The following is a 24796-nucleotide window of genomic DNA, read 5'->3' on the forward strand; positions in this document are numbered from 1 at the left end:
GTGAGCTCTGCTCCGCGCCCAGCTCTTTGTGGCCCGTTTGGGATTTTGGAGAGCTCCTCTCCAAGCCCCGCTGGCTGGTTTTACAGCCCCCCGACCCCACTAAAATCCAAACCAGGCCAGGCCAGGCCACCCGCGTGTGATGGCCGGGACCTCCACGTTGGGAAGGGGGGGACCGGGTAGGAGCTGCAGGGGGTTGGAGCTGCAGCAGGGGTGCTGAGCCCCCCAGCCTCCATCTCCTGGCTGCCCTCTGCCCTGCTCCACCTCCTCTGCCGGCCTCCCACCAGCAGATGGCAAAACAAGCCCGTGTTTTTGGGGTGAGAGCGGCCCCGAACCCCAGGGAAAGAGGCCTGCGCCACGGAGGGGCTTCTCCAGTGTCTAATACGGGGTTCAGCACCTCCGTCTTGCTCCTTCCACCAGCATCCACTTGGGAATTTCTTCAGGTTGGGCATTTTTTTTTTTTTTTTCTGATCTCCAGCCCTCGTATTGTAAATGCCAGATTCACCCCGAAATGCCAGTTCCAGCTGGGCAGGGGGAGGATGGGGCAATGCGAACCAGCTTCTCGCGGCTTCTTGTGGCATGGCAGCAGGCTGCGACAGGAGGGGCTTTGGAAAGTGGTGTGTGAGCAGCTCAGCAAACATCTGATTGCCAGCCCTGGAAAAATATAAAATAAATAAAATAAAATAAAATAAAATAAAATAAAATAAAATAAAATAAAATAAAATAAAATAAAATAAAATAAAATAAAATAAAATAAAATAAAATAAAATAAATTAAAATAAAATAAAATAAAATAAAATAAAATAAAATAAAAATAAAATAGAGCTTCATGGAGAAACATCAGCCAGAGCAATGAGCAGAAACATCTTGCCAATATCTGCAAAGTGTTGGGAGTACATCCAGCTTCAACACCCCAAAGTGGAGCCAGCACCAACGTCACCAGTGGTGCGAGTGGCACTCCTCACTGCAGCTCTGTCACTTCATTCAGGGCTTAAATACAGCCTTTCTTTCAAAATACGTTGCCTGGCCACTGAATCGAGAGGCAATACCTTTAAGGCAGAAAATTACAGAAAGTTTTTACATATTGAAAGCCTGCCTTTTGGTAAGACAAATAGACTTTGAATACTTTTTTATTCAAGATACAATTTTTAAGGTGTACATATGTAAAGCCAGCAAACTGAAGAGGAAAAATAAATAAATAAATAAATAAATAAATAAATAAATAAAATTATAGGATAGAATAAAATAAAATAAAATAAAATAAAATAAAATAATAAAATAAAAAATAAAATAAAATAAAATAAAATAAAATAAAATAAAACAAAATAAAATAAAATAAAATAAAATAAAATAAAATAAAATAAAATAAAATTTACTATGGTAAACATTTTTTTTCCCTGACTCCCCTCCTGTGCTGCCCACCTGCCCTTCTTTGTCACAGCCCCTTGCCGCAGTGCCTGCAGCTCTGTTGCAACCCCTGGAGAGTCAAAAACCTTCCAAATTGCCCTGGCCCCTTGCGGAGCTGCTCCTCCCGGACCTACCCCGGTGTGTCCCCAGGACCCGAGGTACAGCCGTGCGACGTGGACCTGGCTGGGGCGGCCAGCAGGGCTGCGTGCCTGGAGGTGGACGGGAACCGTCGCCGCTCTGTCTCCCGAAATCTCAGCGTTATCTGGGGCGAATGGCCCGGCTGGGAGGCTGCAGGTGGAAAAGCTGCTCTTGGCACTGCTTCCCGGAGCTGCTGCCAACAGAGCAAACACCCCCGGGGCAGCTACAGGTCATCCGCAGCTCAAATACCTGCTCTGGAGCCCGTGGTGTGTCTCGGGTGAGACCTTGCTGCTCCTGGGGCACTTCTCCCACCCAGCAAGGCTGAGTGGGGCGGACGGAGAGCTGAAGGTGTTGGCACTTTCTTGTTGAAGTCATCGTGAAGGCTTTGCACGTCCTCCAGTGTGAACGGAGGTGGTGACAGCCACGGGCAAGGGCTGCGGGAGGTGGTGCCGTGGTGCATTGGGCACGGGGAGCTGATGGCCACAAGTGCGGATGGGGGTGACGGGGGACACGCTGCATCCCCACTGATTACTGGGGTCCTGTTGCTCCTGGTAAGAGCCCAGATTTGGCCCGTTTTCTCCCCCGTGCTGGACACAAACCCCCTCTGATCCCCATCATCACGCTCAAGCAGGGAGGCTGCTGCATGGTCTGGTGGGGAAACTGAGGCAGGCAGGGCTGAGCAAAGCTGGCCACGACACGGAGGACCTTGGGGGTGTGAGAAAAATTGTGACTTGTGGTCATTCCCAGTTTCCAAGGTAGGTTTGGCTTCACCAGGGCCAGCCGTGACACACAGCGGTGCGGCCTCAAACCCACATAATGCACACATGGACACGAAAACAAGAAGTAGGTGTGGAGGGAGGAGACGTGATGTAAACCGTGGGTAACTGGAAAATTACAAAACTGTTTATTTGTTGTCCTTCCCTCCCTTTGCATTCCCCAAAGGCAAATGTGGCAGGGAAGAGCATGGAGGGATGGGGGGGGCATGAGGTTGCTGGACACAGGCAGAGGGAAGTGACGGCTATTGACAAAAGGATCAGGTTTAATTTCATCAATAAATCATTAAAATTTTATTTCAAGAAAAATCAGCCATGAAAAGTAGTGGAATGAGATCAATATGGTCATTTTTCCAGGACTACTCCAGCCTGGCTTAGTATGCACCCCATCCATATCTGGGTCCATCCCTCGGGGTGCTCTTTCTCCCTTCTCCCAGTTAGAAGATGCAGAAATACTGCATTGCCACAGGTCCATGGAACCAGGCGAGGAGCTGTGGGATAAAAGAATTATTAGCTAGGGAAAGGGGCTGCCCTTTCAGCTCAATCCTTCATCAGACACGAGAGAATCGACCCACAAGAGAGGCCCTGAAGACCTCCACTCCAGGAGCATTTGTTAGACAACCACATTAATCAGCTGCAAGGCACAAAGCCACACTAAACCAGGTTTCCCTAGTGCTGGAGCTCAATAAACCACTTATTCCATGAAATGGCATCCTTGGGGTGGTATTTCTGCGTAACCAAACACGCGCAGGCACTCTGTGATGAGCTCCCTATAAGATGTTCTACAGAAAATATAATTTTAGCAGTTTATCACAATTTAGGAAATGTTGGCAAGCGATATCTGAGAGATTACCGTGTAATTCCTCTATTTACCAACGGGATGTACAAATATTGTGGCAGCCGTTGAGTGAAAAACATGTGAGTCTGCTAAATTAGGCAAGACACTAAAAATACAAACAACAATTATAAATAATAAAAATATTAAATCCCCATTTTATTTCTGAATGAATTACGTATTTTTGAGCTCATGCAATTCACATTCATTTTCAGGAGATTTTTTTTTTTCTCTTGAAACTCCAAGGGATTATTTCTCCAGCTCAGCTTCGAGGCTCCCAGAACCACAAGACTCCAGGAGGCAGGGCTTTAAAAATGCACCAGATCTCCTGGATTTTGGGCTTCAGCTCCAAAGAACTGGCAGTGCCAGCCGAAGGGGAAGCGGCCTGCTGGTGGACGAACTCTGGACTTTGCTTTGTCTCCTCTGACGTCGGTTTTGCAACGGTTCTGCTGATGACGGGTTTTCACCCTGGCATTACGGAAAGGCCGGATAGATTAAGGACCTATTGCACCAGACGGGTAAGGAGAGATCATCCTTGCAACAATGCTCCTTTCCTGCCAAAAAACGATCGGCTCACTGGTGGCCTTGGAGCTGACGTCCCCTGCCAAGAACCTCCTCCGTTGAAGACTGGCCTAAAGGTCATCCCGCCCATCCGTCAGCACACTACGGTCTCGTTGCAGCACCGAAATGCCTGGGGAAACATTTATCCTGCTGGGAACGTGGTCCTGAGCAAATGCGGGGAAGTGTTGAGTGGCCTGCAGCATGGTGGAGGACATGGTGTCTTCCTCAGGACAGTGGCAGAAGGTGTCCTTCAAAGCCATGGGGCCAAGGACATCCACAGGCACCACATGGGCTGGGGACTAATGTTCATCAAGTGTCTCGTTTGCTCCTCTGGGGAACCCACAGTTAGGTCTGTGCTAAGGAATAAACCCACCTGTGGCCATCCCTGTACCAGCTCTGGTGAGGCCGTACCTCGAGGGCTGTGCTCACTTTTGGGTCCCTCGCTACAAGAAGGACATCGAGGCCCTGGAGCGTGCCCAGAGCAGGGCTACGAAGCTGGTGAAGGGCCTGGAGCACAAGTCCTGTGAGGAGCAGCTGAGGGCACCGGGGGTGTTTGGCCTGGAGAAGAGGAGGCTCAGGGGAAACCTCATTGCTCTGTGCAACTGCCTGAAAGGAAGGTGTGGGGAGCTGGGGGTCGGCCTCTTCCCACAGGTAATCAGTGATAGGACTAGAGGGAATGGCCTCAAGTTTTGCTAGCTGAGGTTCAGGTTGGACATGAGGAGACATTTCTGCTCAGAAAGAGCAGCCAGGCATTGGGACGGGTTGCCCAGGGAGGTGGTGGAGTCACCATCCCTGGGGGTGTTCAAGGAACGATTGGACGTGGTGCTTAGGGACACGGTTTAGTGGGTGACATTGGTGGTAGGGGGATGGTTTGACCAGATGATCTTGGAGGGCTTTTCCAGCCTTATATATTTTTTTGAACCTATATATATATATTTTCCACATTAAATGTCACCCAGAACAGCCTTTTTTTTTTTTTTTTTCTTTTTCTTTTTAAGTTGGCACTTTCAGCTAATGAAACATTCAACAGTGAATGCCTGCAGCAGCTCCCAGGCAGATCCTGGTGGGCCCTCAGACTGGCCGCAGACTCTCACGGCTCCGTTGGAAGGACAAAAGATCAGTGAGGTCAGACCACGCTTTAGAGGATGGCCAAAGAAGCAGAATGGAAACCCTGAACAGCTTGTAGGACTTTGTTGTGCAGGATATCAGTGATCTAATGAGGTCAGAAGAAGTATTACCCAGCACTTCAGATCTTTTCTGCTGTGGGGACCCATTTGTGAGAAGAGAAGAGGGCAGCATGGTGTGGAATTTTATTATATTTTTTTTAGCAAGATGAATGAAATCCCCTCAAAACTGAATGGTGCTGCTGAACTACAAATGTCTTTCAATAGGCCCTGTCTCCACTGGCAAAATTCACCCATGTGAGCCAACTCTTTTCACTGCTGTATGAAGTTACGACGATCTTTAAATATCCAGCTCTGTTCCAGAAGCAGGCCCTGGCTCAAAGAGCTAGGTAGCATTTCTGTACACAGTGATCCCAGCGCGATATAAAAGAAGCCCCTACAAAGAACAGCGAGCACCCAAGGGGCATGTGCAAGCACACCCATCTGCACACCCCCACACACCCCCACCACTCCGTCATGCCACAAGAGACGAATTTGAGCTCACGTACTATTATGGTATGAAGCCAAAAATAGCTTGAAGAGCACTTGCCCGGTCCAAGCCTGCAGAAGAAGGGTAAAGGTTTCACAACTCAAGCGAACCTTCATCTAAAATAGCAACAACCTGCCTCGGGTATGCCAGCAAAGCCCCCTCTGGGCCTGAAGTATGCAGAAGCATGAATGGGAGCTGCAACGTCGGCATCCCAGCCCCGCAGGTCCACGCTGTGTCCTCTGGCTAACCCCGACCTCAGCTCCTTCTTCTCTCTGTGTCCCTGGGCCTGGTTTCTCCTCCCTGGATGCAAGCAGAGCCTGTGACAAATGCTGTTAGCACCTGCCGCCCTCCTGAGGAGCTAAAGCAGGGATTTTCCAGAAGCACAAAGAGGTTAATCACACATTGCCCTCGCTTTATTTCCCAGAGGGAAGAAGGTTCCTGCTTTTCTATGCGTCTGTGGGATCTTCAGCAGCCAAGCGTTGAAAGCAGATGCATTTGCACGGACAGAAGCAAAGAATTAAGTTTAACATTTTAAGAAAGCATCATTGTAAAAGGACCCCGACCCAGGCAGGATTTGCCATTGCATGCCAGCCTCAGATATATCCCAGACTTTGAGCACAACACAAGGGCCCTTCCTGAGCAGTGACAGCGGGCTCCGTTCCAAATTCGGTGCTCTGGGCATTAACAGCTCATTGCTGTAGAAGCATGGAGTTCGGTACTGACTTCTAAACCTACAGGAAGCTGAACAACACCTTCCATCAGCACTCTGCATCTTGAGGTGCAGAGCTCCTTCGTTAAATCTGTTTAATATAAATCAACCAAGTGTCAGCATTGCTCCAACTCCGTGTTTCCTCTTAAACAGGAACAGAGAAGTGAGTACAGCAAAGTCAAGGAATGACTCCAAGGCAAACCAGCCAGAAGTAAACCTGAGAATTAAAAGCAAAAAGGCTAGGAGGCTTTGGTTTTGCTGCATGAACACGATTACAGGGTCAAGTATTCTCAAATCTTTGAAGAACCGTGAAAACGATAATAAGAGAATGTGGGTTTTTTTGCAGGACCTGATGGGTAATGGCAATCCTCTCCCCAGCTACAGCAGCTTTGGTTGAAGCACCATCAATCACCTACAGCAATAACAGAAACCAAACTGAGCATGTGTAAACACAAGTCAAACTAATTATCAAAATGAAGTAGCTGGAAATAGCATTGTGCTCTAACACCCTCACCTGTTCCGCAAGAACCATAACGGCTGCATTAATCAGTAAATTATGGTCATGGAGGAACGCTTCCTCCACAAGAAATTCCCATCATTAGAAAGCTGAGGTGCAGGAGGAGGGAAAGGACTTGTTTAACCTGATGGGAGTGTTTATCCATTAATTAATGAGGCGGGGTAGGTCTATGGTTAGTTATAAGGAGGGCATCCTGGGACACATCCCTCATTCTCACTCACGTCTGCACAAAATTCCCCCAGTGACCAACATTACTGGTTGTGAGAAGACCCCCGCAGCAGCAATGAAGACCCTATGATTTAAAGCATGTGCTTTTTAAAGCTACCTCCATCAGAACGTCGCTCTTCTCTTGTAATTTCAAAGCTACACTGATACCAAGAGGGACAGAAAGGTGGCTGAACACAGACCAGCTGGCTTCTCATGCCCTGCAAGAGGGCTAAGAAACCTGTGACAGAGGAACATTTGAAAGCCAGTACCTTTTGGACTACTGCCACCTACGAGCAGCATCCACACACCTGCCTAGTGGCTCACTGACAATTAAAGGGTAACCATGTTGTAATTAAAGGGTAACCACACTGTATCTGCTTGTGAGCAACCGTCTGCTACACTGTGTGACTGGAATAATCAGCAGAAAGTGTGCAAACAAACATTTGGGAGTCACTGCCCCGACTGCCAGGGACAGGGTGGATCTTTCTTGGCTCCAAAGCACCCATCACTTCTGCAGCTAAAGAAGAGGATTCAGCACCAACCAGCATCCTCCTGCACATGGCTCTTATATGCTCTAACAAAGGATGACAAAACAAAGACACATCTGCATAGAATTTTATTAAAGTAGGCTTCATCAACAACTTGTAATATTTGAAAAAATATTCTTAACATCTTTTTTTTTTTCCTGAATAGGTAATGTAACAGCTGCAACGCTCAAAGGTCGTGAGAAGTCTCTGCCCAGAAGTCAAACTTCATAGTGGTAGAAAAATACGTTTTGTACCACATCAAATTGGTTTAATACAGAAAAACCTGTAACATACTTGCAACTGAAGTTACGGGAAGATGTAGAAAAAAATGATACAGGCATTGTTGGTCACAGGTTAAAAACCAGAATTTCAAACAGGACTCAGACCATGTAGACAAGCCTAACCACACACCGTGACTGTCATCATCACGTCGTTACATCTGAACTGTCTACTGCAATATGGTTTATTTCAGATTTTGCAAAATAGAAGTTTCTTAAACTCCCACTCCTAAATAAATCAGCAACTTTTGGCAGACAAACTTTAAAATGTCATAGGCTTGTTTTTCACCTGCGGTGCGACACCTTATCCAAAGCTTCCATGCAATGCCACAGCCAAGGACGGTTTGTTTCAGAAGAAAACATTCTTGCTCTTCACTCTTGCTGTTAACTAGAGCTTTGAACAAGGGTGAAGGGATAGACCCCCTGACTTCCTTTGAATTAAAGAAATGGAGTCAGACCCATCGACAACTCTTTGCATTATTTTATACTGGTCTCGTGGAACGGAGGCAATGAGGAGTCTGCAGAGTCTGAATTATGAAAGACTGGAATGGACGAGACATTTCATATCATATTAAAAGCCCTTCATCTGATGGCTCAGCGTAACAGTTTACTAGGAGTCCTGTTTTGGCAGTGCAGAGAACAAAACTTGAGCCAGTCTTTTCTTGGATGTTATGAGTAACCCAACTTTGCTGGCCCACTGGGCCAAATATTAAACTTGAACAATTTGATAGTTACAACAGCGGCAGAGTTTAAAGAATTGATTTTTTTTTTTTTTTCCTGGAAACGTAAACATTATAAAAAAGTTTAAACAGGCCACAACCATAAAGGTTTTTAAGTTTAAATACCTGGGAAATTCATGCTTCACCAACAGATGAAACAGTAAGATACATACAAAAACAAGAGATACAAATTTAACATATGTTTAAAATAACTGGTTTTCACCACAGAATCTTTCTTTGAAGGTTACTTTCATGAGAAAACATTCCCTGCAGCACGTAGACTCCCTCACAAGGAGGAATCAGGTCATGTCAGTTAGTCACTTACTGAAGAAACACTGCAGGGTTACAGAGTGTAGCAGACTTGCAACTACCAAAGCACTGTCACAGAAAACAAAGCAAACAATGTAGGCAAGAACGTATTTGAACATGACACCTACATGGGCCACTGGAGTATACAAGACAAAAAAAAGATGGAGAGCTTCATATAGGGAATTTCCAGTCATTCTGAAAACCAAAGATATTTTTCTTTGAAAAATAAATATAATCAAAGTTCCCAGATGTTGTTTCTCAAAGCATGCTATAGTAGCCAATGGCTCAGATTCACATCCATAGAGACTGGAATTTTACCTAAAATGGCTTTCCTGTCTCGCCAGTCCATCACTTCTCGTTTTCAAAGTCTCCTAAGTAGCTTTTGGATAGACGTCTTCTCTGCATGCATCTACTAAGATTCCCTTGTTAATCCTAGAATCTCCTGTGCATGAAACTCAATGAGTAGAACAGGCCTTAACTGTAGCTAGGAGATGGTTTCAGCCTCTGGATTCCTCTCTAAAGAACAGAAGCGTATGACAGTTACGCATAAATAGCATCTACAAATACATATGCAGTGTACACAGAAAAAGCAGTGAACGTGAACAGATCTCAAAGGCTGACTTGACTCTAATGTAAGCCTCCACCATCAGCCCACCTTTAAAACTTGCTCCAGGCAGTATGTCATTATGCTAGCGTGGCAAACAACTGGGATAACCAAAAGTAGTGCTAATGAACAATAACCCCATTCCTAGGCATTGCTTTCTTGAAATATACCCTGGATTCACATAAACGTAACAGCTTTTTGGATTTCAGGTCTACCTCTGAGGTTAAACTGACAGCAGCAGCATTTGCAATAACAGGAAAAGCTTAGCTTGTAAACCCTGTTATTTTTAAAGCATAATGAGAATTCAGGTCCTATTCCCCTTCACATTTATAGGCGTTATAAGAATAATGGTACTTAGTATGCCCTATGTATAGAAAAGTGTATGTTTTTACAGCACTATATATATATAAATATGAACTACTAACCAAAGTTTGATTTCGAACTAGAATTGCAACAACCCCTGCCTGCAACCTGGAAGTGTGAAGTAGCTCTTGTATCTCTTGTCTGTAAGCAGAGAAAAAAAAGGGTTGTATCTTACTATGATCTAATAACCTCCACTAGGGAAATGAAAAACATATCATTAACTCTGTGGGATCTGACTGAAACCCCATGACTGACAGTATCGCCCCACGCTGTTTGCCAGACAATAGCCAGGCAGCAAGAATGACTGGAGATTCATCAGCCAGGTGGCTTTTGTTCCCAGTTGCTTAAGTGTGAAGGGTCAAGAATTATGTGTTTGTCATAGGTGCTGTGCTCAGAGACAGCACCTAATGGTGTCATTTATCTACTAGGACATCAGAGCTACAGTATGTTTCTGCCCAACTCCATTGCTACTTATGAAACTAATAATTGGCATGCTCTAGGACTCGTAAATTACAAACTAATTTAGCCATTTCTTCCTGGTCCTCTGTGGAAATCTGGAAACATCTGACAAAATTTTTCAGTTAGCTTGAGCAATCCTGGAATCAGACCCAAGGAAGCTAAACATCGTAGACACCAACTCAGGGAGGTCATAATCATGTTTCCATCCCCAGTCCCTCCGGGCATTGCTGTCATCAAAGTTCATTGGCCAGCTGTCAGCTGCAGTGAAAAGAAAGAGAAACAAGGAACATGAGGTTTAGGAAAAATCCCTTCAAACTACAAGGTGTTATCATCACTGGCCATTTGAACTACGAAAGATGAATTTCAGGCCATAAGACTTGAACTGTACAGCAGCGATTTCCAAGTGTCTAAAAAGAAAACATTGTTTTGTCCTTGACATACAGAAATCTGAAGTTTTCACTTACCCATTGCCAAAAAGCCGATACTAACCTATGGCCTGCCTGACTTCATCCACGTTGTAGGTCACCTGAAGCTCAGGAACATGCTTCTGCACCTCTTGTGCCAGCTCTTCAGGGGTGAAGCTCATGGCACTGATGTTGTATGTCCTCATGCTCAGCGCCTCTGCGGGGGCCTCCATGACCTCTAGAGTTGCTTTCAGACAGTCATCAATATACATCATAGGGAGACGGGTGTCTGGCTTCAGGTTGCATTGAAATTTGCCGGTCTTCATGGCATCATGGAAAATCTGGACAGCATAATCTGTGGAAAAGTGCAGTGGACGTGTGTGCTCATCTGCCTCAATCCATTGTTCACTTCAAGACAGTCAACACGCCTCGGATCACCTCCAAAGTCTCCTGTCTAGGAGGGGAAATCCTAGCAGGAGAACTGTATATGATTTACACTATACAGCAGGAGTGCAAGGAGCTATCCCAAACTATCCCAATGACATTCTGGCATTTACACGTTGCAGCAAGACGGCAGAGTTGGAAATATTTTTTAAAGGAAATGGACTTAATAAGCATATCTAAGCCAAACTCTCTCAGATAGCACTTAAAGACTACAGAAGTACACCCTAAGTTGCAGTGGACAAAAGTATTGTCATAACCTTCAGTCCAAACAGGATCTCTACACTGATGTTCCTCATGGTTGCAGATTAAATTCTACAAACTGGTTAAAAACGACTGCATTGGCTTATGTTTTTAACATCCTTGCCTGCAACACTGAGAAATACACACAAGCCGCTTACCAGTTGTTCCCCCTCCGGGCTGAGAATCAGCAGATATAATTCCTGGGTACCTCAGGCAGCGGAAGTCTAGGCCGTATCGGTAATGGTAGTACTAAAGAGGGAGGAAGAAAAAGTTTTACACAAAAAGACTGGGCCAAACAACTCACTGCTTCCACAGCAATCTCCCACAGGATGAACCTTCATTCTGTAACTTCTGCAGGGAAGGAAGGCAAGGAATTACTGATCAGTCCAAGTAACTGATCTTTCTGCTCTTCCTTTTCTAGTTTTCATCCACATCAGTAGATACGGATTGACTTCTACCACAAGGTCTAGATCTAGTGTTCAGAAACCAGTAACTGCCAGGTTTCTGAGACATTTCAAATTAATACAGCCCTCAGACCTGCCACTGTCCTTCTTAAACTTAAGATGTGAAGAAATTGTCTGTAACAGCTTTAACGATTTCATGCTTCTAGAAAAAATACAAAGCCAATAGAGAAGTTATGAATGTACAATCTCAGATGGCTTTGACTTTGGAGAGGGTTTTTGTTTTCATGACGTGACAAACTGCTACAGACTGCAATAGAATACTAAAGCCTAAAAGGAAGGAAAGAAAGGGGGGAAACTACTGCAATGAGAAATCTTCCAGAATCAGTGAAGTTCTCACTGAACTTTCACGAAAGCAAAATAAAAGTTCTTACTTCTCCCATGAGCTCAGCGTGAACCTTGGAGACGCCATAGATCGTCCTTGGCCTCTGAATGCAGAGATCAGGAGTTGGATCTCGAGGAGAGGTGGGTCCAAAGGCTCCAATAGTGCTTGGAACAAAGAGTCGCAAATTGTGCTCGGCTGCAATATCCAGAACATTGTGTAAACCTGGAACAATAGCAGGATTTATCAGAACATCCACTGCGCTTTCTCAAGCCTCTGTAGGAATCACAAACTTGAAACCTTGTCACATACCAGTAATATTTACAGCTCTGGCTAGAGGGACGTTTGCTTCTCCAACAGCACTGAGCAAAGCGCTATAGTGGAACAGCCAAGTTATGCGATTATTCACCACTATCTCACGCAGATTCTTGTAGTCCAAGATATCTGAGTAGATAAAAGGGCCTAAAAGAAATGGAACCAGAAGGAAACTGAATGACAAGAAGAACAGAAAAGTTCCAGACGAAACTCATAGATTGCTGATTCTTGCCCATTCCTCTACTCGAAATTTGACTGTGCAGCAAAATACACACCTTCTAACAGCAACGGCCTAATGATTAGTAGATAAATAGCAGAAAGTAAGGTAAACTGCTGCCTTTGCCTCAACAACACATTGATCCAAGAATTCCTGTTTTATCCAGTCAATGGCATGAGAAAAAGGAACATTAACATATATTATTCAGATATCTACGTACATCATTAAACAGTGACGAGGAAGAAAAACATGATTAAGTTTCTAAAGAAAATACAAGAAAACAAACAATTTTACACGCGTTTTGTCATCTAAATTGCCTCAGTTTGGGAAAAAGGGCACATATTTAATTTCCAACCTGTCCCCTCCAAAAGAATAAACATCTCTTTTTACAGCAGGAACACAAAAGCCAATTGACTTGAGTGCTTCGGTCAACAAAGTGGCAAAGAGACAGTGAAAAATGCAGAGAAAAATATTTAGGAAAAAGGAATAACTGATATATGAAATCAGTATCTGGGCAAGACTTCAAACCAGGAAGGCACTATCCAGAAGTTTCAAAAAACAATTTGTACAGTTTCATTCACTCTTCATTTAGACTTGAGTAATCAGTTTATCAACATCAGAGGTGAAGTCAAGGTTTTTTTTCCATATGTTCCCCCAGTCACTTACCACTATGAAAAACATGATCCGCAGGCTTTCTAATGTCAGACAAGATCACATTGTTCTTTCCAAATCGTTTCCTGTATAAAAATATCCACATGGTACAGTGAGTCCACAGTCTTTATGATAATTTATGAGTTGCTATTTTGTTATTTTGTTTACCAAGAGCAATATCAGAAGAACAATAGTTTCCATGAGGAAATCAGTTATTCTATTAAAAAAATTTAAAAAAGTTCTCTTCAGTGTCAATATAGCATCTTCGAAAATTAGTAAACTACTCCTTGTAGTCCTTTTACTGAAAGACTGCATCTCATACGTAAGTCTTTAAGATAATGAAAATCAGTAGAGAAAAAAAACTCTTTCCTACCCTCTTCTCACCACAAGTTGTACCCTGAGAATCTAGTCCCCTACAGACACCAAAAAGCATATGCCACGGGGCTTGCTGTAACTGCAGCTATTTTTATATCAACAGGGTAAATACAGCTGATAAGTAATCTCTGACTTGTACTGCTCTAATCAGCACAAGGCTGTCTTGGAGAGCAAGACCGTCGGAATTGGAGTACATTCCAGCCTTCCATTGTTTGCACGATTTCATAGAAATGACTGAAATCATTCAATCCATATCATGGTGTTGAATACAGCAGGTTTGCTCACTTTTGATCATAGTCCAAATCCTCTGCAACAAACACTGTCTACATACAAGCGATACTCTGGAGCTGAGTGGATGTACATATAAACCGCGATATAGTCAAGGAAGAGATCTTGACCGTTTTACATTTATTGATTTACTGCTTTTGGTGCAAGATCAACTTGCACAAAAGTATAAAATATTAGGGTACAAGGTCTTGAAGTTTTATTTTTATTTGCACTGTACTAAACAAGGCACCTTATGCCTGAAGTTACATAACTGAAATTCTCAGAGAGACAAGTCAGCAGTTGCAAAGCCTGGCAATTAGCATAGGACTACACATTTTTTCAAGTGGATGTTTGTACTTTTTCCTCTCCCATGGTACCCGCATAAAACCCCAAATTTTGTCTTTCTTGAGCATGGAAATGCAGCCCTATTTGGCTGAGCGCCCTCTGAGGATTCAGATTGTGAATACTTCCATTTAACTGGAAACAAACTGAACCCAGTGGCTAGTCTCCTAGACAAAATTATGTTATTTTGGGAACTGTGACCAATGTACATACAGAAAGTACATCAGTGAACATAAAACAAGCACAGGAGTAAAAAATAAAAAGATGGCAAAAGTATGAAGTTGTTTACAAAATCAAGAGGCAAAAAACTCTGCAATCATCACTGGGATTGTTTTAAAAACAGCTTTCCTGAAATTTTTTTCTTCTACAAGTTGTGGCTAAAGCTTGAACTCCTCACTAATAGCAAGTCAAAGAATCATGACATACCTCAGAAGCTTAGCGAGTCCCACTCCAAGCTGGCCAAGGCCACCTAAAACAGGAGAAAAAAATCAGAGAGGAGGTGGTATCAGAACACAGTATTGAAGTGTTATATGCATTATATCACAAATGAGTACTATTTCTCTTCTCAGAGAGAAGAGCTTTAAACCGTCCTCAAGGAAAACCCAATGAAGTGGTTTTAGATTTTTGGAATAAAAATAAAAAGCAAGTTCACACAGAGTACCATTCAGGAAAGACCACAACTCCAGTATATTTTCTTTGGATTTTTTTTTGTCAAAGTATTTTTGCTTCTGTTAATCTGCTCACTGGAGAGGGAGGAGGGGAGCATGGAACTTGACTGAGAAGCTGGAGAAGGAATACAGTTATGATAGGAATGCTGACCTGTAATTAGCACCCGAGGATGATCTGACTCCGAAAAAGAAACTGAGTGAAAGCTAGCATCAGAGGCCACCTGGCGGGGCGAGACACCGATGCATCGAACGGGCACGATGGAAATCCCACACCCACAACCAGAGCTCTGTAGCAGCTGGCTGACAGCTCTGCTCACGTTTTTGACAATTGGCATCTTCCTTCTTCAATTAGGCTGTGAGAACAAGAGAAGTTATTAGTCGTAAGTGACTCAACCACATTGAATGTTTTAAATACTCCCTTAGAATACTCTAAAGAGTTTAAAAGAGGTCTGATGCAATCCAAATCCTAGCTGATGTGCCAACTGAGAGCCACGTCTGCTAGAAGCAGCCTGTGAAGTAACATGAATAGAGGTAATGTATTCAACAGAGAGAGCGCAGGAAAATATCCACAGCCCCAGCCCAGGGTCCAGTATAACGAACAGTGAGAATACAGTCCAAGTTTAAACCTTTTACGCTAGAAACTGTGATTCAACGCACAACTGACAGCAAATGCAGAATTCAACAAGTTCACCTACTGTGACTACACAGCTTCACTGTAGGTATTTGTGAGTGAAAGTTTTGTGAACTGCCACAAATAAGCTAACCTTAGCATTGCATCAGCAAGATTCGCTCAAACCAACAGGGGCAAAACTCAGCCTCTTTAGAGAGCACTGCTTTGCTCAAAACTAACGTGCACGAGGGACAGCACCAGGAAAGCAAAGGAGAAGCTGCGTTTTATTTACTCAGAACTAGTTCCTAATTACTTCACAAAAAAAGCCATGATTCATTATAAGACACTGCAAAAGTATCCCTAAATTATCCTGAGCTATACGCAAGTTAGGTTTTCTGTCTCCCCAGATCTTTCCTACTGAGAAAGAAAATGAAGAAAAATTTGCTGAAAAATTGTCAGCAAATAAATTGCATATGCAACCAGCCTTTTGTGAGGTTATATTTTCCTTCTTTCAAATATAGTTCGTAAGGCACAGCCACTAAAATGCTTCCTCGCCTCAGACTTTTAACCATCTTCCCCAAAGTGATACAACGAACCAACTCCAAAATGAAGACACCTTTTAAAAATAGCTCACTTTTAAAACTGGGATTATGCTGTCAATTCCTTTCTCATGTGCTCTTGTTGCATATATTATAAGTAAAAGAATCGGGGAGTAGGAAGGACACAACAAGAAATGGCAGCTAGCTAACGCAATGAATTCCAGCAGCACCAATTTATAATACGCATAAAAACGCAAACAGCTAATTAACTTGGCTGTTCCTTTCACTTAAGGCAACACAGAAAGGAGAAGTTTTCTGATACTTCAAGGCGATCTGCTGTTTAAATACAGAAGACCTGCTAAACCACCTATTGCGGTGTTAATAAGACCCGCAAGAACTGTGCATGATTAAAAAAAAATCACGTTTGCACATTAAAACGGAAAGAGACTTATTCTGAAGTGCATCTTCTTTGTTTCATCCTCCTTTTTAGATTTGTTTATTGCATTGAGAAGCAGGGTCAATTAGTGCCCTGATGAATTCACCATGCCTCTGCTGCACCTCACGGCCACAAAGCCATTACAGGGATCGGACTCCCTGATTATGGGTTTGATCTGTCACAGCCGTATCTCTCCTGTCACAGTGCTAGAGGCAACTGCTCTAATCTCCTCTGGGCTTTGCACAGCTCTTTAATTCCTGGTTATACACCAACCCAGCACTGAGAGACCTGGGCCCAGCGGGGAGAGCCCAGGCCGGGGCCCCCAGGGTGCTGCCGGGCCCGGAGCCCCCGTGCTGTGAGGAGAGGCTGCGAGAGCTGGGGCTGCTCGGCCTGGAGCAGAGGAGGCTCCGGGGGAGCTCCCCCATGGCCGTCAGGACCCGCGGGGAGGTGCGGAGAGGCCGGAGCCGGGCTCTGCTCGGCGGTGCCCAGGGCCGGGCCCAGAGGCCCCGGGCCCAGCCCGGAGCCCCGGCGGCTCCCCCTGCCCCTCAGGCAGCACTGCTGGGCCGGGCGGGTGCCGGAGCCCTGGCACAGGCTGCCCCGAGAGGGGCCGGGGGCTGCTCCTTGGAGAGCTCCCCGAGCCCAGGGCCGTGGGGCTGGGCACCCTGCTGGGGCAGGGGGGGACAGGGGCACCCAGGGGTGTCCCCAGCCTCAGCCCTGCTGTAAGTCTGTGATGTCCAGCCAACGCACTCATGAGGTTTCTCTCCCCTCAGCCCAGCTCACAAAACAGATGTGTTCTTGATATTTTTAGGACTCAGTCCCTATCAGATTCACTGAAGTGAGCCACAAGCTGCTGAAGTAGCTGAGGAGGAAGACAGCAGGCAAACACATCCAGGCAATACATAGGACATATTTCTCCCTAGGAAACCAACATAAGAACACTGGCAGCACCAGCACCTTGAAGAGCCATGATAATCCCTTCTTGTTTCAGAATGGGATATGAAAATCCTTATGGTACTAAGGGAGACTCATATGATCTGTTTCCCAAAGTTTCCCCTCACAGGACCTGAAAAGGCATTTTACATTCTGAGCTCTAGATGCAGAGTACACGAATTAAAGTTACAAAAATGTCAGGATCAGGTTGGTTTCCCACTCACTAGACTGGTTTCTCCAAATTCACTTGTGGAATAAACACACAGTCTTATGCTAAGAATTTACTTGCAAGTCTAGGCTGACTCAAAAGAACAGTAAACATTTCATACCAGACACTGAAAAACCCTTAGTTTACCAAGCAGTACAACTGAATATAAAAATACCACCTATGACATGCATTTCTTGCTGTGTCAGATAGGAAGGGAAAAATGGTGTAACTAGCTACTAAATTCTAAAAATTATCAGCAAATGCACAGATATATAAAGACATTAATACTATCCCTTAAAAACACTTCCCCAAACTAACCATAAGATATAGCTAGCCCTGACACAAAACTTTCATTCACTTCTCATTACCTTTCAAGAGCAAGTTGGACAGAAAATCCCATTCTGCTAGATCAACATTTCTCATTTTAAAGAGCTTCAAGGAGTCGTTAACAGCACTGAACGCAAAAAGCATTAATTTAACCAATGTGAAAATTTTGATTTGGGGGGTAGGTTTCTTTTTCTGCCTGTCCCAAAGTTAAATATTTTTGTACATTTAGGAACTGGAGGAAAAAAAAAAAAAGATATATATATATATATATATGTATCCTACTCCCACCAATTCCTATATTACTTTCTAACTAGCTTTGCAGTCACTCATTTTACTCGCTGACTGAAACTGATAATAAAAAATAACTCTCTTGTTTTCCAAATTAAGTTAAATGAGGAAGCTTTATCCTGAAACATGGCTGTTATTTCCCCCAGCCTGCTAATCCAAATTAACAACCAGCACTAATTTTAAGGATTATGAAATACACCCTAGACCATTTTTTCTTCTGTACTCACCTGTCCCTCAGCTGGCAATAGGGCAGAAGCAAACTGGAAATGGCAATTTATAGGACACTGCCTCTTTGGAAGGCCAATCAAAATGTGACAGAAAGTAGGAGTTGTCCCACACCTTAAAAAAAAAAAAAAAAAAGTGTGTGCGTGAGAGCAGCAGCAGCCAGGGATATCACTTCGTTCACATTTGCTTTATTTTGAAATGTCTGTAACTTTGTGATAGGTAGAGGTCTCTGAAGCTGTGCAGCCAGGTCCTTTAACTAACAGGAGCATTCAAGGGTCATAACTGAAGGACAGGTTTTAAACTAATTAGTTGCAACGCAAAGGATTAGTATAAAGCCAACACATGTTCAATAGTAAAGCAATAATCTATCTCCCTTGGATAGCAGGGAATTTCTAAGGTTTGTAAGAAGATTAAAGTACAGGGAGAGGGAAAATAGGGGAAAAATGAAAAAATTTAACATCTTAAAAAAAACACACCAACATTTAGCAAGTTATCTGCCAGTTGCTGTCCCATCACGAGCTTTCAGAAGTGTTACATAAGTGGCAAGCACCTGTTGCTCATATAAAACACAAAAACATGTTTATAGGAGCTCGTAGTTTCTTGTGTATTAGTTATTAATAGAACACTACAGTGATAAGAACGATAAGAAACTCAGGAGGTTGTTCTGGAAAATCCCATTAATAGAAAGTTTCGGAGAACATGGGAGAGGGAGAAGAGAAGGGTCAGACCCCAAAACAAAACCTCCTGCAGCAATCCCAGGGGCTGCACTGCTGCTGAGACGCCACAGGATGCTTCTACACAAAGCTATCCACAGAAGTCCCAAAGCTGCCTCTTTCAAAGAAAGCTGAGATACTTCCCAGGGCACGGGATCTCACGGATTCCCAGCCACCAGTTTTTTTCAAAACAGCCTCACGCATACGGCCTGCACCGACACGCTGAGCTCCACGCTATTGCTCTCAGCCCACTTTGGCTCCACAACACACAGTTGTGGAGCTCAAGAGCTGAAGAAGGGCTTATGCACTTGAAAGCTCCTCTATTTTTTTTCCCAGCTGTATCAAGAAGAGCTCGAGTGGAAAAACACTGCCAGCCTCGGGTGTCCAGAAGATGAAGCGCACGTCACTCCGCAGGAAAGCCTTACTCACTGGTGCCCGGGCACTGCCAACTGGAAAATCCACCGGATCACACTGGGAACGCTCAACCTGCAACAAGTAGGGGACACTCTCAGCTCAAATACCACTTAAAGCAGCCTGCACAGCCAGAAAGCCATCCCGCATCCCTTCTTGGTCTTTTCTGTAGTTCGGAGAGCCCCGAGCGGGGGCTGCCGGACCCTGCTCCCTCCTCGTGTCCCCTGGTACGGGCAGAGAGGAGCGTGGCCGGGCTGCACGCTGCGCCTGTTATCTCTGGCTCGCACACGGGCTGCGGCAGACAGCTGTTGGCCGAGCTACGTTAAAATAACCTTGAGGCACACGCACGGCCGCCACGGCTTGATTTTCAGAGGGGACGACGCCGGAGCCCTGCGAAGGAATGATGCCAGGCAGAAATCAGGCCTCGGCACCCCAAATAAAGCCAGATTATATAAATTGCTGAAAAGCATGGTGCTCTGGGAGCGGATAAGAGCTACTTTATACGTGGCCTTTAGGATAAAACAAAGAGGCCAGTGTGAGTTACATGCATGATGAAGCCTGCTAGCTCACAGCACATCTCCCGTAAAACGGCGTCCCTCCTGCCACTGGGCTAAAAAAAAGAGCAAAAAGCGTTAAAGCCTGAAGCGCTGCTGGGTCGCATCGGGCTCAGGGGGCTAGAATAAAATGAAAAGGAGGGGAGCAAAGGGGGGCACCGCGCCCCCAGCCCCGCACCGCCCTGCTGCTCCCGGCAGCCCCAAAAGGGCTTCCAAAAAAAGGGAGTCATTCAGGCTCTGGGGACCGGGACCAGGATCGGGACCAGGACCAGGACCAGGACCAGGACCAGGACCAGGACCAGGACCAGGACCAGGACCAGGACCATTCTCACCCGCCGAGCTCCCGCCGCCGCCAGCCCCCGCTGCCTCTCGCCCACCGCCGTTCCCCCAAAGGCTGAAAGGGGGGAGGTGGGGAAAGGGGAGGTGGGAGAGGAGGAGCTGAAGCCCAACGTCACGGGGAGGAGAATTTGGGGGTGACGTCACACATTTGGGCGTGACGTCATGGCTCATAAAGGGAGCTGCTTCGTTAGGGATCGGGGGCTCGGCGACAGGGCTTGAACAGGGGGTGTGGGGTGGGCAGCGGTGGTGCAAGGTAGTGGTGTGCCGGTGCCTACGGGGCTGTGGGAGAGGCGGGGGGGGGGGGGGGGACTTAATCGGGGTCTGTAGGGACAGGACAGGGGTATTGGTGCTGGGTCCGGTCCTGTTTGACACCTTTAATTAATAGCCTGGATGATGGGGCACAGTGCACCCTCAGCAAGGCTGCAGATGACACACAGCTGGGGGGAGTGGTGGATATGCCGGAGGGTCGTGCTGGCATCCCGAGGGACCTGGGCAGGCAGGAGAGGGGGGCTGACACAAACCTGCAGCTCGACGAGGAGAAGCCCAAAGTCCTGCCCCTGGGGAGGAACAGGCTCAGCACCAGGACAGGCTGGGGGCACCCAGCTGGAAAGCGGCTCTGCAGAAACGGACCTGGGGGCCTGGGGGGCACTGAGGTGAACGTGAGGCAGCGATGGGCCCTTGGGCAAAGAAAGGGCTGTGTTAAGCAAAGCATCGCCTGCAGGTCGAGGAAGGGGATCCTGCCCCTCTGCTCAGCACTGGTGAGGCTGCACCTGGAGTGCTGGGACCAGTTCTGGGCTCCCCAGTACAAGAGGGACATGGACATAGTGGAGAGAGTCCAGTGAAGAACTGGAGGATTTCTTCTATTACGGATGGCTGCGAGAGCTGGGGCTGCTCGGCCTGGAGCAGACGAGGCTCCGGGGGAGCTCCCCCATGGCCGTCAGGACCCGCGGGGAGGTGCGGAGAGGCCGGAGCCGGGCTCTGCTCGGCGGTGCCCAGGGCCGGGCCCAGAGGCCCCGGGCCCAGCCCGGAGCCCCGGCGGCTCCCCCTGCCCCTCAGGCAGCACTGCTGGGCCGGGCGGGTGCCGGAGCCCTGGCACAGGCTGCCCCGAGAGGGGACAGGGGCACCCAGGGGTCCCTTCCACCCTCCAACGTGCTGTGATTCTGTGAGGAGACACTGGGGAAAGTACAAACATATGTGGTCACCAACCAATCTATGCTACAACCCAATGGTGCTGGCAGAGGCCTTATGTATGAAATGAAATTCAGGATGTGCACTGGTCTGGAAGGTATGAGAGGAAAACACCAGCCACCCTGCAAGGGCATCATCACCAGGCAGTGCAAAGGCTGAGGCAAGGGGAGCCAGCATGGCAGGACTCCACCTTGCCCTAGGGTTGCCACCTTGCAAACGTGACCCAAAATAATATTTCTAACCACAAAACATCTTCCGATTTGTCCGGGAGGTAAGAATGTCACAAAGCCTGTCTGACTGTGAAAAGGATGGAACTAATTCAAGAAACGGTGAAGAAACTTCTCTTTGTGATTGCGTTACCTGTTTCTCAACTCCTTGGACAGGATGAATGCTACTGTTTATGCTACCTCTGGGTGAAAGGAAGGAGTAGCTACCTAAGTATTTTGCTGTAAACCCAAAAGAAAACCTTGTGATTAAACAGCTGCTGACAAAGGTGTGGCAAATCAGGGAGTCCTACAAAATGCATGTACTTAGTAATAAGACCATTAAATAATCAGTATGCAGATGGAAAATTCTTCTGCCTCCAAGAAGAAATGTGTACAGAAGTTCAAGAGAACGTTTATTTATCAGAGTTAAAATGACAGAAGGGCTTTTGAGTATTCAAAATAATAAAAATTAAAAAATTAAAAAAAATAAAAAAAAGTTCTACCGTGAAGAAGATAGAAGTGAAAGGTCCTCCAAGATCCTGGTAATTGTATTCTGTGGTAATTAATGGCAGAATACTGATGTCAAGACTTGAGGAATAAATAAAGTACTAGACATTTGCTTATCTAAATGAAGGAAGATGAAAAAGCTTTTTTTTTTTTTTTTCTTTTAATCTCCCTTTTTTCCTACTGTGAAGAGTTTAAAACCTATTCATGGGCAGAAATTAGGTAAAATGGAAATACTGTAATCTAGGAAACACTGGGTTACAACAGACTTCAAAAAACATAGGTGACAGTTCGAAGAGATATGTTTAAATGTGAAATCCAGGTCAAAGGAAGAGGCTTGTTTGTCTTCAGGAACACCTTCGAACACAGAAAGTACTGCTGAAAGGAGAGCATTTGAGGGTAAACATGACTCAAGCACTAACCATTTTTAAAACAATAAGCGTAACACTGTAAAAAATGACTCCATTGTATGAGTGACAATCAAGAGTGTCCAGCCAACAGAAAGGGGCCATTCTTGGCAAATTATTAAAGTATTAAAAACAGGTAAGTGCAATCACTGCACTTAGATTCCTTATGTTTCAGTGCTCTGCTTATAATAAATGGCCTTGTAAACTAGGATTTTTGGACAGGGTGGTTAGTTTGCAAGGCTCTGTGAGGTCCTCATCCACTCCTTGCTGTGGGTAGGCAGCTACTGCTCGCCATTCAGTGAACTGAATTAAGAACATAAAAACAACCACAGGAAATCAAATGAAGATCACCGTAGCCCATTTCATTTGGACTCTAACAGCAGTTGCTTCCCTGCAATTCTCTCACAGATCTCTGTGCTCTACAGCTGAAGGACTTTGTGAAGCAGACACGGCAACTTCACATTCGGTATTTTTACAGTCACTCACCATTAATATTTTTGTCCTCCATAAACTCCTCCGTATGCTTTTCAAACTCAGGTAAGCCTTTGTCATCCATACTGGATAACATGCCTGCTTCGTATATAATTCTGTGCCTTCTGATTATATGTAGCTAAACTGTTACACAACAATCCCCAACCTGCCTGCCAAGGGGTGAAATTCATAAGCAGGAGAGAAGGGGGAAAAAAAGTCTTATAAACATCTCTGCGGCAAGCTAATCTTATCTCAAAGTCTTTGTTCTTTAAGATTGCTTAGGGAGTTAATGTTTATGCTTGTGCAAGATAGAAGTGTTTGGAATAAGGGGGGGAAAAAAAGTGTTGTTTTCTAGAAGTACAGCTCAGCAGAAAGAAGAAGGGTCTAGAGTTCTGGAAGCTCTTTGGGTATAGCTGCTGCTGGAAATAAGACTTGTGAGGATTGGCTCAGGGAATCACAGAACAGTAGAAGCGCAGAATGGGTTGGGCTGGCAAGGACCTTAAAGCCCATCTGGTTCCAGGCTCCTGCCATAGGCAGGGACACCTCCACCACACCAGGTTGCCCCAGGCCCTTGGCCTTGGGCCCTGCCAGAGGAAGGAAGATTCAGTCAAGTTCTGACTGCAAATGCAGTCCCTGTTCAGGACCTGCCATGGCCCATCAGGTCAATGATCTGACAAACATGGTCTCCTGTTTGCCAGCAGCTTGTCTCCTTTGTCCTTCAGAGGGCATCTTGGTGATCCACATAGTCACAGTGTTGAGGAGCGGCTGAGGTGCCTGGGTTTGTTCAGCCCAGAGCAGAGCAGGCCGAGGGGAGGCCTCATGGCGGCCTGCAGCTCCCTCACGAGGGGAGCGGAGGGGCAGGCGCTGAGCTCTGCTCTCTGGGGACAGCGACAGGACCCGAGGGAACGGCATGGAGCTGGGACAGGGGACGGTCAGGCTGGGTGTGAGGGAAAGAAGAGATGCACAACATTGTCTGTGCTGCCTCCACACCATGTTCCGGTATTAATCACATTGGTTTGGGGAGTGTCTGCATAGAGCCTCACCAGCTGGCATTGCCCTTCAGTGGGTGTTTGCCAACAAAAACAGCCAGTTCAGGACATTTCCTCTAAGTAAAGCAGGCAGATGCGGGCTGGAGAGGAGTACAGCAGATAGAGGCAGCAAATAGCACATGATGGGCAGAGGAACAGAAGAGAAGGAGACTCAGAGCACCAAGGCTGGGCTTTTGCCCAGGGAAGTGGTGGAGTCACCGTCCCTGGGGGTGTTCAAGGAAAGGCTGGACATGGTGCTTAGGGACATGGTTCAGTGGGTGACACTGGTGGTAGGGGGATGGTTGGGCCAGGTGATCTTGGAGGGCTTTTCCAACCTTAATGATTCTGTGATTCTACAAAAAATGAAAAGTCTGCAATAGATAGTACCAACCTATCCCAGCTCAATATACTTGGTATCAAATGAATTCCCTTTCTCAGATGATTTTAGCTTTCACTTACAGAGTCTAGTGGTATCTAAGTGTTAGCCTCACCCCAGTGTAATACTCAATAGGATCCTTGCTGTGGTCATGCAGCTCCACTAAGTTTATTCTCTGCATGGCCCCCTACTTAGAAAGCAAGTCTGCTGATAGGATGAGTTTTCTTCTTGGAACAGCTACGCCCATCTTCTGCACAAAATCAGCCAGCAGACT

The 24796-nt window shown here is 45.7% G+C and overlaps 1 protein-coding gene across 2 annotated transcripts; it reads right to left on the minus strand.

Annotated features, from left to right (window-relative positions):
* Window positions 1–8061: 8061 nt before the first annotated feature.
* On the minus strand, window positions 8062–20413 carry LOC106038129 (L-threonine 3-dehydrogenase, mitochondrial). 2 transcript variants are annotated; one of them, XM_048079401.2, is made up of 11 exons: window positions 20336–20413; window positions 19468–19524; window positions 18328–18439; window positions 14914–15115; window positions 14521–14563; window positions 13126–13196; window positions 12240–12389; window positions 11980–12152; window positions 11303–11393; window positions 10546–10815; window positions 8062–10314 (listed from the first exon to the last, which is right to left on the minus strand). In XM_048079401.2, exons 4-11 carry the CDS (start codon window positions 15095–15097, stop codon window positions 10175–10177), a joined length of 1122 nt encoding a protein of 373 aa, XP_047935358.1. In that variant the 5' UTR covers window positions 15098–15115; window positions 18328–18439; window positions 19468–19524; window positions 20336–20413; the 3' UTR covers window positions 8062–10174. The 2 variants fall into 2 exon arrangements, with proteins under 2 accessions (XP_047935358.1, XP_013039869.1); XM_013184415.3 differs by lacking the exon at window positions 20336–20413 and having other exon boundaries at window positions 19468–19640.
* Between the last annotated feature and the right edge of the window lie 4383 nt (window positions 20414–24796).

This window comes from Anser cygnoides, chromosome 3 (genome assembly GCF_040182565.1).
Source record: "Anser cygnoides isolate HZ-2024a breed goose chromosome 3, Taihu_goose_T2T_genome, whole genome shotgun sequence".
Lineage (NCBI taxonomy): Eukaryota > Metazoa > Chordata > Aves > Anseriformes > Anatidae > Anser > Anser cygnoides.